Source organism: Lissotriton vulgaris, chromosome 11 (assembly GCF_964263255.1).
Source record: "Lissotriton vulgaris chromosome 11, aLisVul1.2, whole genome shotgun sequence".
Classification (NCBI taxonomy): domain Eukaryota; kingdom Metazoa; phylum Chordata; class Amphibia; order Caudata; family Salamandridae; genus Lissotriton; species Lissotriton vulgaris.
In genome coordinates this window covers 1,030,031,099-1,030,048,361 of record NC_141699.1, presented here as the reverse complement: position 1 = coordinate 1,030,048,361, position 17,263 = coordinate 1,030,031,099, and the positions used below count along the sequence as shown (strand labels likewise).

General features: G+C 44.2%; 1 protein-coding gene across 2 annotated transcripts in view; it reads left to right on the top strand.

Moving 5' to 3' along the window:
• LOC147684011 (fetuin-B-like) overlaps nucleotides 1-17,263 on the top strand; it is a 130,822-nt gene that overhangs the window by 89,787 nt on the left and 23,772 nt on the right. The window contains exon 1 of one of the 2 annotated variants that reach the window (XM_086944353.1): nucleotides 8,336-8,655. The exons of the other annotated variant lie outside the window; for it this stretch is intronic. Coding sequence (XP_086800479.1) covers nucleotides 8,458-8,655 — 198 coding nt within the window. The 5' untranslated portion in view covers nucleotides 8,336-8,457. Of the gene's footprint in view, nucleotides 1-8,335; nucleotides 8,656-17,263 lie in introns of those variants that run through there. 2 annotated transcript variants of the gene reach the window in all.

Here is a 17,263-nt window from a genome sequence, read left to right as displayed (position 1 = left end):
GACAGAGTCCTGGAACGTGGGAAAGAAATTGCTAGGTTAAAAAGAGAAGCAGACTCAAGCAAAAAATTAAAAAGGAAAGGGAGGACAAAGTTTGGATTAATCTGAGGGAATCTGCTGTACATGGTAATATTAAAGACTTTTGGGCAATAATTGGGAAGGGGTGTGGTACGCGTCATAGTCCCACCCCCATTCCTATATCAGAAGAGGTATGGTCCTCTCATATCCGAGAGCTCTACGCAGGGAACGGGACTACAGGTATTGATAACTCCATATATGCTGCACCTGAAGACCTTGTATTCCACCCCTCAGAGAAAGAAATCGAGATGGCTATAAAAAATATGCGGCCCTCTGGGGCCATGGGGCCGGACGAACTCCCTATGACGGTCCTTAAACAAGATCCCTTAAGATGGAGTAAAATCTTGTACCCCTTGTTTAAGGCGTGCCATCTCTCCAAAATTGTTCCTGCTTCCTGGAGAGGAAGTATTTTGGTCCCCATCTTTAAGAAGGGTACAAGGGATAGCCCTAGTAATTACCGCCTGATTGCGCTCCTCGACGCCATCGGAAAGGTCTTTGCGAAATGCCTTCTTAGTTCCCTTTCTGATTGGGTCGAGGAAGGCAATATTCTGCCGTTTGAACAGACCGGTTTCCGTAGGGATCATGGTACGCTAGATAATCTCACCGCCCTTCAGGTGATCACAGATAAATATGTCCAGGTGAGAGGAGGAGTGGTGTATGCCGCCTTTATTGATTTCTCCACAGCGTTCGATAAAGTAGATCGTGGAACGCTGTGGAGAAAATTGGCGACGCTTGGTGTCCCTACCCTCCTGTTGGAACTGGTTCGGTCTCTGCATACTGAGACCTGGTGCAGGGTCTTAATGGGGGGCGAAAGGGGGCTTTCTGCCAAAATACCATCTCGGAATGGCCTTAAACAAGGCTGCTTATTGGCTCCCCTTTTGTTCTCCTTATATACGGTTGACCTCCCTGCTGCCGTGTCTGCCAGTGAGGGGATTGCCCCGATGGTAGGAGGGACTCCAATATCCTGCCTGATGTATGCCGATGATGTTCTTATTCTTGACTTGACTCCAATCGGTCTTGCAAATCGGCTACAGGCTCTCCATGCTTTTGCTGGTGATCATCACATGAAGATTAACATTACCAAAAGTAAAGTGATGTGTATAGCTGGTAAGAAGAAGTGCCGCTCCACAAATTTCGGTTGGGCTATTGGGGGGCATAGATTGGAGGTCGTAACCTCCTATACTTTCTTGGGAAAAATATTTTCGGCCAATATGAGTGAGAAGCTCCATATAGAGCACTGCTCTCGCAAAGCTCTTGCCCATGGCAATGGTTTAAAGTCCCTATACCAGGCAACGGGGAAAAGGCATTTTTCCAGTCTTCTAGAAGTTTTTAGAGCAAAAATCCCCGCAACTATCTTGTATGGTATTGAATTAATAGAGGTGAAAAACTGGGACTTTTGCCATAAGATTGAGGGGAAACTCTTAAGATCCCTCTCTACTCTAAACAATGCTTGCCCACTAGCCGCTTGTAGGCTTGACTTTGGACTCAGGAGTACCTGGGTTCAGGGTCTATGTGCCCTAATAAGATGGGTGGCCAGTTTGGCTAGAGCGGGAGTAGGAACCCTGCGAGTCCTCCTCAAAAATGAACTACTGGGCAACTTTAAAGAGTTCTCTAAACTCGTAAGTAACTTTAGAAGGGCTGTAACGCTACTTAAACTTGATGAAAGTGTTCTGTTTTCCTACTCTCCCTCACAGTTAAAACATGTCCTTAAGGAGGCTTCGTGGGAGTTTTGTTTCCTTTCTGATATAAAGTCAGTTGGTGACAAAAGGAACGTGGAACCTCTCATTTCTTCCTATAGGTTGAAGCAGCCACAACCCTATGCCCTATGGAATCTACTGCATGGTATACGTAGATTTTGGTTTTTGTTACGCTATGATTTAATTCCACTAAATCTACTGTTATCCAAATGGCATGGCACTTCTGCTTTGTGCAATTTATGTAAACTGAACACCCAGGACTGTATGCATGTACTATTGATTTGTCCCATGCTACGTAATTTGCGCAATCGATGGCTAAAAGTAATTTGTCTCCGCCTTAGCATTGTCACTTTAAAGGACTTTCTTCATGCACTTTATTGCCCTCCGAACGAAATGTTCTGTTCTTATATTTTTAACTTTTTTAAAGGATTTTTAGCTATTTATTAATATGTAACTGGAGATATCTTGTCTGTCCGGCCTTGGTAGATTAATTTGCCGGTGTATATCTATTGTGGATTGAATCTTGTTCCTCAAACTTTTGGATTTTCTGTGTACTTGTTGTTGTGTATTGTATATTTTTATGTGGCCCTCTTTGAGAGCCAAAACATAATAAATAAATTTGAAATTTGAAAATTTAGGAAACGATTTGTTGTTAGAACCAAAAGATTGTTTTGAGTTATAGCTAAACCTCTTTTTATCAGTAGCATTCACCTTGCCAACCACTTCATTAGTCAGTGCACTGTTATCATTTTTTATCACGTTAGCGCACCTGCCAGACATTTCTGCTTTGCGTGCAATAGCAAGAATATCATCTAGAGGAGAATCTCCATTAATCCATAAACTATCCTGTATAGAAGCATTGTAAGAATGCATAACAATTTGGTCTCTAATTAATTCTTCTTGTAGTACACCAAATTTACAGTCTAATGATAATTTTTTAAGGTCAGCAAGAAAATGGTCAATGTTTTCATCTTTAGTCTGTTTCCTTGAAAAAAAATTGAATCTTGTTACGCCAATACACACTTTAGGAGCAAAGTAAGTGTCTAAATGTAAAAGCGCTAACATATAAACATTCAAATCACCTGGAAAAGAGGGTTTAGTCATAGTTTCATATACCTTTAGTCCAACAGGACCTAAAGAATGAAGAAGAAGTCTCTTTTTTTGAGCATGAGACATTTTTCCATCCTCATCTAATGTATCTATATAGTTACAGAAATAAGGCTTCCATTCCAACCACTTAAGTGGTGGTTCATTACCAGAAACCCAGAATGCCTGAGGAGGGCTAATGTTGTAATTAGGTTGAGTCATTGTAAATTAGAAAACCTAATACCACAATAATTTAAAGTCAAAATGTTAAGTTAAGTAATGCTGGATTAAGTACTTTAAATATTATCAGTAAGAGTGCTAGTGCAAGTAACTAAACCTATAATGTACTTATAGAGGTTAAATAGTGCAACACACTAAATTTAAATCATCACTGTACTGAATACCATAAAAAAAATAATTATATAGAGAAAATAGAGAAAGGTGTGCGAATCACCGTTGATGGTAATGCGCTGATGAAAGTGGAGATGGTGTGCGAATCACCGTTGATGGTAACGCGCTGATGAAGGAAATATGCAAAACCTCCTTTCGATCGTTTAACTTTTTCTCCGAGTCTTTCACGAAGGTCTCCGTAACTTTCCTCTTAACTTCAGGTTTAACTAAAATGGCCACCAAAACGTGTTACGTCACACACAATTACCCACAATTCAAGGCGGAAGTCAGAGCGTCGAGTTTGGAAGATGGAACCAAAAAGGTGAAACTGTCAGTAGTTACGAGGAGTCTATAATGTATTTACCTTTGAATATGGTGCGAGCCGTGTAGCGAGCTGTGGTGCGAGCTGTGACGCGCTAATGGCAACATAAACGGTAAAGCGCTTCGTTTCTTAAACTTCAATTAGTCACGCCAACATTTCAATTCCACTCGAATTCAAGGTTAAAATCCAACAGCGCAAGAGTTAATGTAAATCCTTTGAATATGCTCGATATAAGCTCGATATTTAAAACGCTTGCAATTTCAAAATGAACAGCGCTAAGAAAGAGTTCAAATATGCTCAAGCACCCTACGGTTAATCCAAAAGTAAATATTCAATAAAATAATTGGTATATTTACCAAGCTAGGTAAATGTCAGAGTTCTTTAACGTCCTTTCTAGTCCATTTGAGATAAAAAAAAATATCAAAATCAGGTTTAAGTAAGTATCCCACGTAGGTTCTGCTCTTCGAATCCCGTCGCCAGTGAAATGAAGATAAATTCAAGGAAATTAAGGTAGATCCTTTATTCAATCGAAGAGCACAGTACAAGTAATCCAGCAAGATCAGCATCAAGGAATAACTGTCCTTTACAAAGGATGCACATCAACATGACATGTATAACATTCCACATTCAGTAATGACATAACTAGAATGTGTATGATTAAAGGAACAGTACAATAAGTAAGCAACACAACACAGTGCCATGAGAATTGCAAAGAAATGCTGACCATATTACGAGTTGTGCATTTCCAAATCGTAGTATGGTTGGTGGTCCTTGGGCGGTCTTTCATAGGTTTGGCGCCAAGGAGGCGGTGTTGCGCCGGCTCTGCTGCGCCAAATCAGAATCAGGGCCTAAGTTACAAAAGAATTGTTTAGGGGAGTGGATTCCACTGTTGAATAGTGGAGTTTTCGTCACATTTGCAAAAACCTCTGGGGCCTCATTTATGAAAAGTGACGCATCGCTGCGTGAAAACAGCGATGCGTCACTTTTCACTGCGCACTCCTTACGACATTCCTGATGCGTCATATTTAATGTATGACGCATCATGTTGCAAGGAGTTACAGATATGTCAGTATTTCTGACGTATCAGTAAGCGCAAAAGTGACGCATTGCTGGAGTGTGTCACAAAAGTGACGCAACTCCAGCAATGCGTCCTTTCACATGGGGAAAGCCCCATGTGAAAGGGCTTGCATCATTCTTACGCCTGCTGTGAGGCAGGCGCAAGATTTTGACGCAACAGCGTCCTAAAAGTGACATAGATTTCACTGCGTCACTATTACGAGGCTTTTTGCGGGGGAACGCCCCCTCTGCATACATTATACCTGACGCAGGTATAATGTGGCGCAGGGGTTTAAAAAGTGACGCATCTACCTAGATGCGTCACTTTTTAAATATGGCGCAACGAGGTTCATTTTTTACACCGCTGGTGCGTCACAAAAAGTGACGCACCGGCGGCGCAAAACTGACGCAAGGCCTTCATAAATAAGGCCCCAGGTCTCTTGGAATCCTCCAGTAATGCCTGGCTTTTAAGTCAGTGGCACTTTGCATCCTCAGAAGTTCGAGTCAATGTTTTCAGAGTAAAAACCAGAGTAAAAGTTCAAGAGGCAACGTGCTGCTGGCGCTGAAGGTGTCACACCTGACACCGGGCCACTTTGCACCTGTGCATGATGAGCTCACACAGTGACACTAGTAACTGGATCACTGTGGCTTGCATTTTGACATGTGGTGGTGGAAATAATTATTGGAACTTGTGTGCTAATACTAATTACTGTAATAATTCATCTTGGAGAAATAAATCCCTGCCTTGCCTTTGATGTGCACCCTGCTCCTGTGACCACTGAATTAGCAGGGCTGCAGCTTCCATTCTGGGGTTTAGGGTGCTGCTGGAAACTGCAGCACTTACCACCAGCACTCTGGGGCCTGGAATGGAAGTGCATTGGGTCTATCCAGGGGGCTAGCTTTGCCCTTTAAAATTGGGGGATGGGGTGAGCTTCAGATTTGCAACAATCACGATGGCATATCATATTAAATTATATGAGATGCATGGCATGATTGTGGCCTGAGGGGCAGGGGAAAGGGAAATGAGTGGGTATTGTTAGGGGTACTTAAAACTTACTATTCTGTAAAATAACCAACATGTTTTAAGATCTGCAAAACAGAGATGAGAGTGTGTGTTCTTTTCTCTGTGTATGTAAAATCCCAGGTGAAATCCGGCAGACACCTCACCATACCCGACTGAAAGCACCTGGACCAAACTACTTATTAGAGAATACATTGAATAGGGGATGTAACACCCCAAACACCCCCTTGAGCTACTACGCTCCTGGGTCTGTCAATCTGGCATGAAATGGAGACTTCAGTGGTACTGGAACAATTATCAAGGTTGGGGTGTTGACATCAATGTTTTAATGTTTGAAAGCAAAGGGATTGTGAAAAATCCAAAGGTAGCACAAAGAACAAGTGTTGCAAGTGAGCTACACCCACTCATCAGGAAATTGGTCAGTGTGTGAAAGCATATGGAGCTGGTGTAGTACATATTGGGGCACACTGTCCCAAAGATATTACTAAAGTGTGGTGCCATAACGACTGGTATTTACAGATAGCATAACATATATTGTTGTTTATAATGTGTGCAAATATTTCAAGCCTGCACGTTCACAATCTATATATATTTTTTTTTCAAGTCAAAAACCACTTTATTCGATTTTGTTAAAAATCATAAAAGCATGCTACAAACAATTAAAAAACAGTCCAGATACATATAAAAAATTTCATACAATACAGTATCAGTATCAAGTATAAAAACAGTTAAAATGTCAGGTTTAAAAAAATCATCATGTGAAAAAAGGCAAAGCATACCAACATTCATCACAGACCCCAATGTTAGACTTGTAATTTCCTCTTCCTAATCCTAACAGCAGCAACGAGGTAATTTGCCACACTGAACATCACCAAGGGCGATTCTAGCATTTGTAAGTACAGGAGCGCTGGTTTTGCCTGTATAAAAGCTTTCTCTTTCAATAAAGGTACCAAATACTTCTGTCTCGGGACATTATAAAAGGGGCAGAACAACATAAGGTGCATATTATCTTGAATGGAAAAGTTATCACATTTGCATACAGGTGCGTCCTCAGGCTTAAACCAACCCTGACTATCACAGAGTACCAAATAAATCTGGTTAAATCGAAATTTAACCAGAAGCCACCTGTGAAACGGAATATTAACTAAGGCAAGGTACGGTTGAATGGCTATGCAGGTAATTGTCATATAATGGGCTCTAACCGTGGGTTTATATAAAAGCGAATGTATGTCTGTCTATATATATAAAAACGAATGTATGTCTGTCTGTTTGTCCTTTATGCATTACTACAACACTCATCCGATCGGCATGAAACTTAGGGAAGTTGTTGAGTACACTCCTGCGAGGGTTTCTGGCAAAAAAATTAAAATAATTTCAAAAAAAATTTAAATTGTTAAACGTTGTTGAGTACACTCCTGCGAAGGTTTCTGGCAAAAAAGAAAAAATGTAAATATCGGCCCCCCAGGGCCCTCATAATATTTCAAAAACTGAATGTGTACAGTTTCCTGTGCGACTCGCTTTTGCAATGACCATCAACCATAAAGCACAAGGACAATTGCTGCAAGTGTGTGGACTAGATTTGGAGAATCCGTGCTTCTCACATCGACAACTGTATGTGGCCAGCTCACGTGTCGGAAAACCTTCTGATTTATTTGTGTACGCACCAGACGGAAAAACAAAAAATAACGTGTATCCACAAGCACTCTAATAAATAAACAGAATTAAAACAACACTTTAAAATGTTTTCCATAGTAAAATGAATAAGTTTCAATAAAAACGACACAATGTAAATTGAATGTTATCATAACAAGTTTCCTTGAATTTTCTTGCTTCTGAGATCGCAGCAACGCGCAACGGGTAAGCTAGTTACTTATAAACCTTCTTGCTTTCTTAAACTTGCTTTAAAATAAACCTTTTAACCACTCTTTTTCTGAAAACTTTGTAGAGGTTGAACCCCTATTCAAAAACCCTTTCACATTGGTCAGGGTCGCTCACCTCACTTGCTTCCAAAGTAAACCTAATCCCCAACTTTTACATCCACCACTTTGAAATGTCACCAGCCGCCATTGACCATTGGAACTTGGCTAGGGGAATAACTTCAAAAATGTCTGAACTCACACTGAAATCGGCAGACTTTTCCCACATTATCGGTTCTTTTTTCAGTCTCACTCCGATAGTTTAGGCACTGGGAAAAAAGATCCAGAGAAAAACCCAATGGTGAAAGTTGCAATCCAGATTCAACTAGAAACTTGTAATATATGGCTAAGATTTTGTGGCTGAGTCACAAAAACATTTATGAGTACTGGAAGTAGCAATATAGGAGTATTATTTGGTAATCTTACATGCTGTTGTGAATCGACTGGACAAGTCCAATTCCTTATTAATAAAAGTGCAACATAGGCACAGTCCTTTCTATATGTATACATTATATATGTTCCCTATCCTATTCTTCCTATTTTATTCCCGTTTTAGATGTTTTGGAGCCGAACGAAAAAGCAGTGTACTACTGGTGTACTCTTTTACATACCTTACAGGCCTTTGTGTGTCTGCCCTGTATGTTGATGGTCACGTTGATAGCAGTGAGAGACCGGCGGGTCTTAAGTTGACTATTGCACAAATCAGTGATCAGTGACCGCCGGTAAACACCATTTTTTAATCATTACCCTAAAAGTTGCAGAGGGTCAGGAGTTATAAAATCAGAAGGGGAGAGCCAGGCTTTAGCTTTCTTCGTCGCTTTGTTTTCAAGCCTGCTGCCTGCTCTAGCACTGACTGGCTCCCGGGGGTCCGGCCCTGTCGAGGGCGCTACGAAGATGAAGCAGATTACCGCAGCGCTGTGCTTCACGCTGCTGTCCCTCGGCAGCGCCCTCAGCCCTCAGCCTCTGGTGCCGGAAGACTGCAACGCCACCGAAGTCCAGGCGGGCCTGGCCCTTGACGAGATAAACAAAGACCGAGACGAAGGTTACATCCTCAGCCTGTACCGCGTGGCCGACGCTCACAGCCAACCCGTGGTAAGAGAGTGAGGGGGGTTCCTTTCCTTATGACCTGTCCGGAAGCGTGGAGTTAGTAGGGGGAAATGGGTACGTGCCCTAAACTTGGAGAGGGGGTGGCGTACAGGCCAGAGCTGCCGACGTTGGAGTTGGGGAACCAGGTTCGAGCCTCAGCATCCTGTGATTCTGGGCAAATCGCTTAATATCCCCCCGTGCCTACCACAAATGAATGTGTCCTTGTCTAATGTAACTGGTGCTCATGTAAAGCGCTCCAGTACTTTCGAGTCGAGTTCCCGCTATACAAAAAAATAAAAAATAAATAAACAATTCCTTTTCATTCCTTCACATAGAAAATACTCTTCCATATATGAAGAAGTATATTCCCACAGGCTCATCAAAAACACATGGGGCGGTAAGAACACACTGCACCAACCTCTTGCAATTTATTTAGCTGCAGGTCTAGAAGGGCAGGACGGACGTGCAAATAAGTGTCAAGGCTTAGAACGTTTGTGAGTGTTCACTAGATTCCTATTGCACAGCCTGTATAGACCCTGCTGGCTCCAACATACCGTTGCGAAGTATACGGCGGATTTTCTGTGGCCTTCAGTACAATCGGCATTTAGGGCCCGATGTAGGTACCAAATACCGGTCGGAAACGGCCGATTTCGGCCGTTTCCGACCGGTATTTGGCCTACAGAGATGTAGGGGACCTTTTTTTGTCTGATTCGGTATTTTACCGATTCGGTAAAATTACCGAATTGCAAAAATACCGAATCGGTAGTTTTACCGATTTTTAAATTTGTAATGTAGGTGGGACTACTTTCTGTCCCACAGGCCCTTCAGATTCGGTATTTTAACACCCATTCCAATTGGGTGTTAAAATACCGAATCCACGTGTGCATGCACATGTGTGCATGCACACCTATGCCATGTGACAGACAGACATGCCCTTAGGGCATGTCTGTGTGCCACATGGCTCACATGCCTGTTTTGGGGGTGCTAGAGGGTGTCAAAGTGACACCCCCTGCACCCTTGCACAAATCGGTAATTACCGAATCGGTAATTGGCTTCAAGGCCCATAGGAAGCAATGGGGGATACCGAATCGGTATTTACATTATCGGTAAATACCGGATCTTACAGATTCGGTATTTACCGAATCTGAAATACCTACATCTCCCCCCCTCTAATTTACCACTTCATAAATACCGATTCGGTATGATTCGGTATTTATGAAGTGGTAAATGTAGATTTACCTACATCGGGCCCAAAAATATGCGCATTGGGATTTTGTGATCTGGGATTTGTGAGCAGAAGTATCACTTTTTGTGCACATTGGTCACACTTAGGTGTGCACAAATTAATGACTAACGTATATAATCACATTGCTTCATGTCCTGAATCAGTCTGTTGGTTTCAATGTGGATCTTGATAGCATCGCTCCTTTGACAAATGCTGCTAATGTTGTAATTAAAAGGATCTCTGTAGATAGATGAACGAGCAGTGCAGCAATACATCCTTCACAGGTTCCAATCCTTCTGGGCCAGTCTTTCATCCTCATCAGGTGGTAAAATGTGCATTGCACACCTCGAGCTGCCTAGCGATGCAGTGAGAAGAGTTGTTTCATTTACAGAGTTCTCAAGAGTGTGAAACATAGATAGTAATTTTGCAGATATTGATCAAAAAAATGGTGTAAACTGATATTTTGTTCTGGTCTTGCTAGCAATATATTTTTCAGGAAGTGCGATGCTTAATGGTACATCCGCTGCCTTGAAGGGGATTAATACTTAGGGGGTGAGTACGCCATCGTAAGATCTTTTTCCACCCGCCATATCAGGATGGCGGGCGGTTTGGCTGGCGGGCGGAAAGACCGTCCTCCACAAGTCCGACAGAGACAATCGTTATGATTGCCTGTCAGACCCACCCCACATCCACAAAATGGTGGCGGTGGAGGGGATGCTGCATCCCCTCCAGATTGTCAATGGCGGTTCAACCGCCATTGAAAGGCTGGCAGGGATGCACTTTGGGGGCCCATTGCGGGCCCCCCTTGTGCAGGTGTCCCCTGCAGTTGCGGCGGGTGCTGCAGCCAGAAGCACCCACGCAATGTTAATATTGCCTTCCGGCGGCCGCATTGTAATATGCTGTGCGGGACCGCTGCCATTTAGGTGGGCGGTTCCAAACCCTGGGACGATGGCGGACGGACTTAAGTCTGTCCGCCATCTTAATCACCCCCTTAGTTATATTTGCAGTTCATAGAAAAACATGCTGACAATTCAGATTCAGAATTGAGTCAGGGTGAATAAAAAATGGTGTACCGGCCCCAGCCCCATAAAAAAACAAAGCACATGATTCACAAGCTGCACTTTGTAGTACTACCAGCGGCGGCCGGCACAGGTAAACTCGGTGTGACGGGGAATGGTGGGAGGGGAGCAAGTTGACTGATGACAGAATAGGTATAATTAAATAATACCTATTCTGTCGTCTGTCGGCTTCCCCCCTACCTCACCCCGCCCGCCTTACCACGCTTACCTGTGCCGGCCGCCACTGAGTACTACAGTAAGACTGCAACACTTACTACAACGTGCTTTTCTCCTACTGCACTTTTGTAAGTGTACAAAATTTTGGTATTTATAATCTGCGCTTATTTATTTATGTACACTTTTTTAGTAACTGACACCTTTGTAGTAAGCTCCTACCTCCATCAGGGGCGGCTCTAGGCTCATGGTGGCCCTGGGCAGGGAGCGTAGGTAGGGGGCCCCCAGAGGAATGCAGGCGCGGAGGCCACTGAAGAGGGGGGGTCAGGGTATTTGGAAGTGGAACAGAGCCAGAGGCCGCCAAATCCCTGCCAGGGGCCGCCACGCAAATATGTATCCATCCTCAGAGGATTAATATATTAAAGATATATATTGGCGTGGTGGCACCTGGGGTTTGGCAACCCTGTGCAGGTGCACAGCTTGCACATGCCTAAGGCCGCCCCTGCCTCCATCTCCATTATTTTTTATGGGAAGGTGTGCAGTACAAGAGGTTGGCCATGAGTGGTGCTGAACTTACTCAAAATCGTAAATCACCTTTGTGAATCGGGACCCAAGGCACTAAATATTTCTTTGCACATCCATGTGTGAGCTAGGTTAAATAAGGTTGTCACGGCCCACAGTGGGCAGAAGGATTTCGGCTGCTTCTGTGGCCGCAGTGTAGAGTAACTTGTTACTTGTAGAGTTAAACCTGGTTTCACTTCTCAACAGTCTTTAGTGCCCCTGACTCTGAAGTGTTGCTGATCCTCCTAACCAGGCTCTGGAGAAGGAAATCTAATACATAAACTTGTTCTTCCAGTGAAGTTCTCAAAGAGTTTCTATGCAATGCTCCTGGCCTCATGGTGTTGGTTTCCAAAGCTTTTTATTTCTTAATATTTATGTTAAACCTTGTTGTTTTGACATAGCGACAGAAACTGTATGGCTCAGTCTACGCTCAGTCTAACCAGTAGGATTCTATCGAAAATCAGCTCCCCAAATAATTTCAGTCATTGGTAAGGAGGTAGGTGACTAGGTTAAGGGCCCTTCTGCTTCAGATACCTTTGATGCCTGAAACCCAAAATAGCCAATGTTCAGTTGATCAAACAGTCACTGTTTTTCCACTAGTTTAGAAAACTTAACCAAAACCCATGGTCCTGATTCACAAAGGTAAGCTTACACTTTTGTGTAAGTTCACCATTTTTTTGGTATTCACAAACTACGCTGCAGATTTACAAGAATCTGATGCATCTGTAGAGCTGCGTCAGTTTCCCTGCTCCTCCATGGGAAATCCTTGCACCACCATAGATGCCCCGCAAATACGGTGCACCATGGCGCAAGGATTGACATATGTGTCAGAAATTCTGACGCATCTGTTGACGCAAAAGTCACGCATTGCTGGAGTCGTGTTCCAAGCACGACGCAACTCCAGCAATGCATGGGGAGGCCTATACTTATTGTGTTGCGTGACTCTTTACGCCTGCTCCATGTAGGTGTAAGGTTTTGATGCAGTGGCGTCCTAGATGTGGCACAGTGAAATCTTGCAGATTTCACTGGTTCACTTCTACAAGGCTTTACTGTGTGGGAATGCCCACCCTGCATACATTATACCTGATGCAGATATAATGTGGTGCCGGGCTGTACAAAGGGACGCATCTCCCTAGATGCATCACGTAAATGGTCCCGAACTAGGTGCATTGTTTAGGCCACTGCTGCGCCAAAAAATGATGCAACAGTGGCACAAAAGTGACGCAAGGGGCTTGTAAATCTACCCCTATGAGTTTAATTTTGCTAATAGCAATTTTTGACTTCTGAGATGCCGCATTTGGGGACTCTGCCCACAAAAGATAGGACAAACTATCTTTTCATGCCGAGAGTCTATGCCACTAGTGTGGAGTCTCTGCAGTCGTAAGATTACGATTCGTAAAATTAAACTTGTAGTTTGTGAATACCAAAAATAAAGTAAACTTATACAAATGTGTAAGTTTACCTTTGTGAATCAGCCCTCTAATGTATGCAGTAGTAAATGCCTTTCCCAAAATGCATCCGGGCATCACAACGCCTATGATTGAAATCAAAGAGAAGGCTCAGAGCAATCTCCTCATTTAAGATAGGACCTCTTGAAATAGGTGTCATGTGAAGGAAGTAATTTCTCATAAATGTATGAGGCCCAAGACAGCCCAACCAGTATTTTTCTGATATACAATGGATAATTAATTAATTAGCAGGTAGAAGGTTCGAAACATGAGAATTGTTTTGTGCAGCACCTTTACTTACAGAGTTTACTCAGGGGCCTATTTACAATTTGTCATGCAGTGCATCACTGTAAGTCACCTTGCTGTTCTGCATTGTTCAACAGGAAAAGGGCAAGAATGTGCTGTATTTAAGGCAATATGGTGTATTCCTGCCTTTTCCGCTGTGCTGGTGCCCTTTTGGCAGCGTAGCGCCAACGCTGGCACCCTTGCACCATGGTGCAAGGGTGTCCGCGTAGCATGCAGGAATGTTTTTGTGCAGGAAGGTATACCTTCCTACACAAAAACAATCCAGAGAGGCATATTCCTCTTTTTATGTGTTCTTTTAATTGCCCCACACATGGACAGAGGAAGTAACGAAGAGAAATAAAGATATGTATCCTTGTTACGCCTTTCCAGGGAAGGCAAATCTTTTTCGTGCATTTCCAGGTTTACCAGTTCTGGTACATCTGGGAATGCATCAAAAACTGTGGGAGTTGCATCAGAACACACACACAACGCCCATGGAACTCCTTCCCAGAGCACAGTAAAGCAATGCAGCGATTTCGCTGTGTTGCCTTACTCCAAATCTATGAAGCCACTCGGGCCATGCAAAGTGGTCTTGCGTGGCTTCATAAATCTCATTTAGGACTTACGTCACTCTTGCACCACCTTGCATGGTGCAAGAGTGATGCATCTTCGCTCATGAATAGGTTCCTTAGAGTTTGCATCGGTTAAAATTGATCAGATCCATAGAGTCAAAGCAGAGCAGAGTGGAACATTGAATAGTAGAAAATATTAGATGGCCAAAAGAATGATCAGATACTCTCTTTTGCAAAAATGCACACAATTCGGCCTTTAAAGCACAAAATAAGGGGCCGATTATGATGGCGGACGGGCCTGAGTCCGTCAGCCACCATAGAGTAGGAGGGAACCTCCGCATGGCCTGCGGAGTTCCCTCCTGTGTAATTAGGATGTGACCGCCACCCTGGCGGTCACATCCTCTATTTTTACCATTGCGGCGGGTGCGGCTTCAAGCTGCCTTCGCTGCAACGGTAAAAATGCATACATTGCATTTATATGCAGAAAGCGGCAGGCACCGTGCCTGCCGATTTCTGCATACAAATGCAGGGGGGTACCATAGGTACCCCCCATGTGCACCCCCCACCCCCCTTTCACCCAGGGGGCCCGCAACGGGCCCCCGCAGTGAAGTTACACATGCTTTTCCACGGTGGAAAAGCCACAGCGGAAAAGCATTTTAAACAGCCCATCCTAATATGGCTGACGGTGTTTGAGAGACACCGTCACCATATTAGAGCTTTTCCGCCGCGGTTGTAAGCCAACCGCGGCGGAAAAGCTGTGGACGGAAACCAGGACCCACCAGCCATCCTGATGTGGCGGTGGGTCTTTGGTGGGTCCGCTGCGGTTTTTCCGCATCCTCCGGGCCGGTGGTGGCTTCCGCCGGCCCGGAGGATGCTGAAAAAACGCAATCGTAATAGGCCCCTAAGTGTGCAGAAAGCAGAGGAGAATTAGCACGTTTTTACAAGAAACAAAATCTAAGGAGAGGTGTAAGAATGAGTGAGACACTCATTAACCAAAAACAGTATAAAGAACGTGAATCAGCACAATTCAGTGGATAACAATTCATTTCAATAGGAGGCGATTTTTTTCCAAGTAGTAAAAACTTGCATGGTTCAGTTTTCAAAGTTTACGAGAAATGGAATACTGTGTACTGCATATCACAAGGTTTAAAAAAAGTACCACATATTCTTAATTGTGACTGATGCTATGTACACTTTTATAGCACATTTTTAGTCAAAAGTATTCCCTTGAAGGCACAGAAGTGACTATTGTCTGGTTCATACCAATGACATTTAGGGCAACATGTTAAAACCCTTGAAAACTTAGATGAAGGGTCCCAAGAATATCACTCCGGTTGGCCGCATCGCATATGTACAAATCCCAGATTTGTACAAGAGCACTGTTGCCGCACCTTCTTATAAGACACCACTGACGATAAACATGGGAAAAAGTTGTCTTTCTTGTAAAGTCGAGACTCATACGTCATCTAGAGTCCCTGGACCTAATGGACTACCAATGAATGTCTTCAAACAAGAACTTGCACGATTGACAAAGTTATTAATTTCACTGTTCAACAACATAATGGACCACTGTCTTTTCTGTCGTCATGGAAGGGGCACCCTCGAGGTTCATGTATAAAAATGGCTCAATTGATGATCCAAAAGATTTGATTTCAAATCCAAGCTACACCCAAAGTGGAAGAGCTGAGCTCGTCATGAACGTCAAAGGTGTTAATTACCTTTTTCATTTTACTTAAAATTGGTTTGAAAGGGGAAACTCATTGTTTGACATTATAAACCCTTAAGCTTTACCCTATAAGGGCCTTCGGGGCAACTCAATGGACCTTCTTGGATGCTATGTTAATTATAGTGTAACTTTTTATCAAGCTGCCCTCTCACTTCTATGGAATAAACCTGGTGCATGGGGGAATAAACAAAACTTTGCTGAATGTTATAGTCAAACTCCAACTCCTGGGCAAAGGTCTAACTAAGGGGCCGATTACAATGGCGGAAGGCCCATAACCGCCAGCCATGCGGTGGCGGTCCTTTTGCAATGGTACCGCGTTTTTCCCCCGCCACATTGCGATGGCAGAGGGAATCGCGCTAGGACCATGGCAGACGCAAAGGCCATTCGCCATTGGTCCGCCTGAAGCAATCTCAAAGATTGCCTAGCAGGCACAGTCCACCAAATCATAATGCGGGCTACAGCCGCATTTCCATGGATGCAATGCCGCCATGGAAAGGCTGGTGGGGATTGGTGACAGGACCCGTTGTTGGCCCCCCCCATGTGTAGGGGGAAATGAGGGTGCACGTGGGGGGGTACCCATGGTAGGCTCCTACTTTTCACAGCACCACGTGGCAGGCAGGTAGTGCTTGAAATGCGACACCGGTACAAAAGGGGTTGGTGATGGACGGAGCATCTGAATCAATCAAACACTCACACCCAGTCAAAAGATCTGGGTTTAATCCATCACCGTTCTTTAGCCCACTCTGCCACCCCAGTTCACTTTTGTACCGCTTTTGGCCGCCATATGTGTGGCAGGGTATGCTCAGACATGAGTCCCTTGCTCACTTTGCCACTGGATGCAAGCAAGCCGGGCTGAAGACGGCTGGAATGCCAGAAACCGGTCCTCGGAAGCTTGTTTCCGGTCCAGGGAAGGCATGGCTTGGCAGTTCGGGCTGGATTGTTCCCATGAGGCACAGGGTCAGACTGATTTGCATATAGCCATGTCTGAACTGGGGTGGCAGAGTGGGCTAAAGAACGGTGATGGATTAAACCCAGATCTTTTGACTGGGTGTGAGTTTTTGATTGGTTCAGATGCTCCGTCCGTTACCACCCCCTTTTGTACCGCTTTTGGCCGCCATAAGTGTGGCAGGGTATGCTGAGACGTGAGTCCCTTACTCACTTTGCCACTGGATGCAAGCACGCCGGGCTGAAGACGGCTGGAATGCCAGAAACCAGTCCTCGGAAGCTTGTTTCCGGTCCAGGGAAGGCATGGCTTGGAAGTTCGGGCTGGACTGTTCCCATGAGGCACAGGGTCAGACTGATTTGCATATAGCCAAGTCTGAACTGGGGTGGCAGAGTGGGCTACAGAACAGTGATGGATTAAACCCAGATCTTTTGACTGGGTGTGAGTGTTTGATTGGTTCAGATGCTCCGTCCATTACCACCCCCTTTTGTACCGCTTTTGGCCGCCATAAGTGTGGCAGGGTGTGCTCAGACGTGAGTCCCTTGCTCACTTTGCCACTGGATGCAAGCAAACCGGGCTGAAGACGTCTGGAATGCCAGAAACCAGTCCTCGGAAGCTTGTT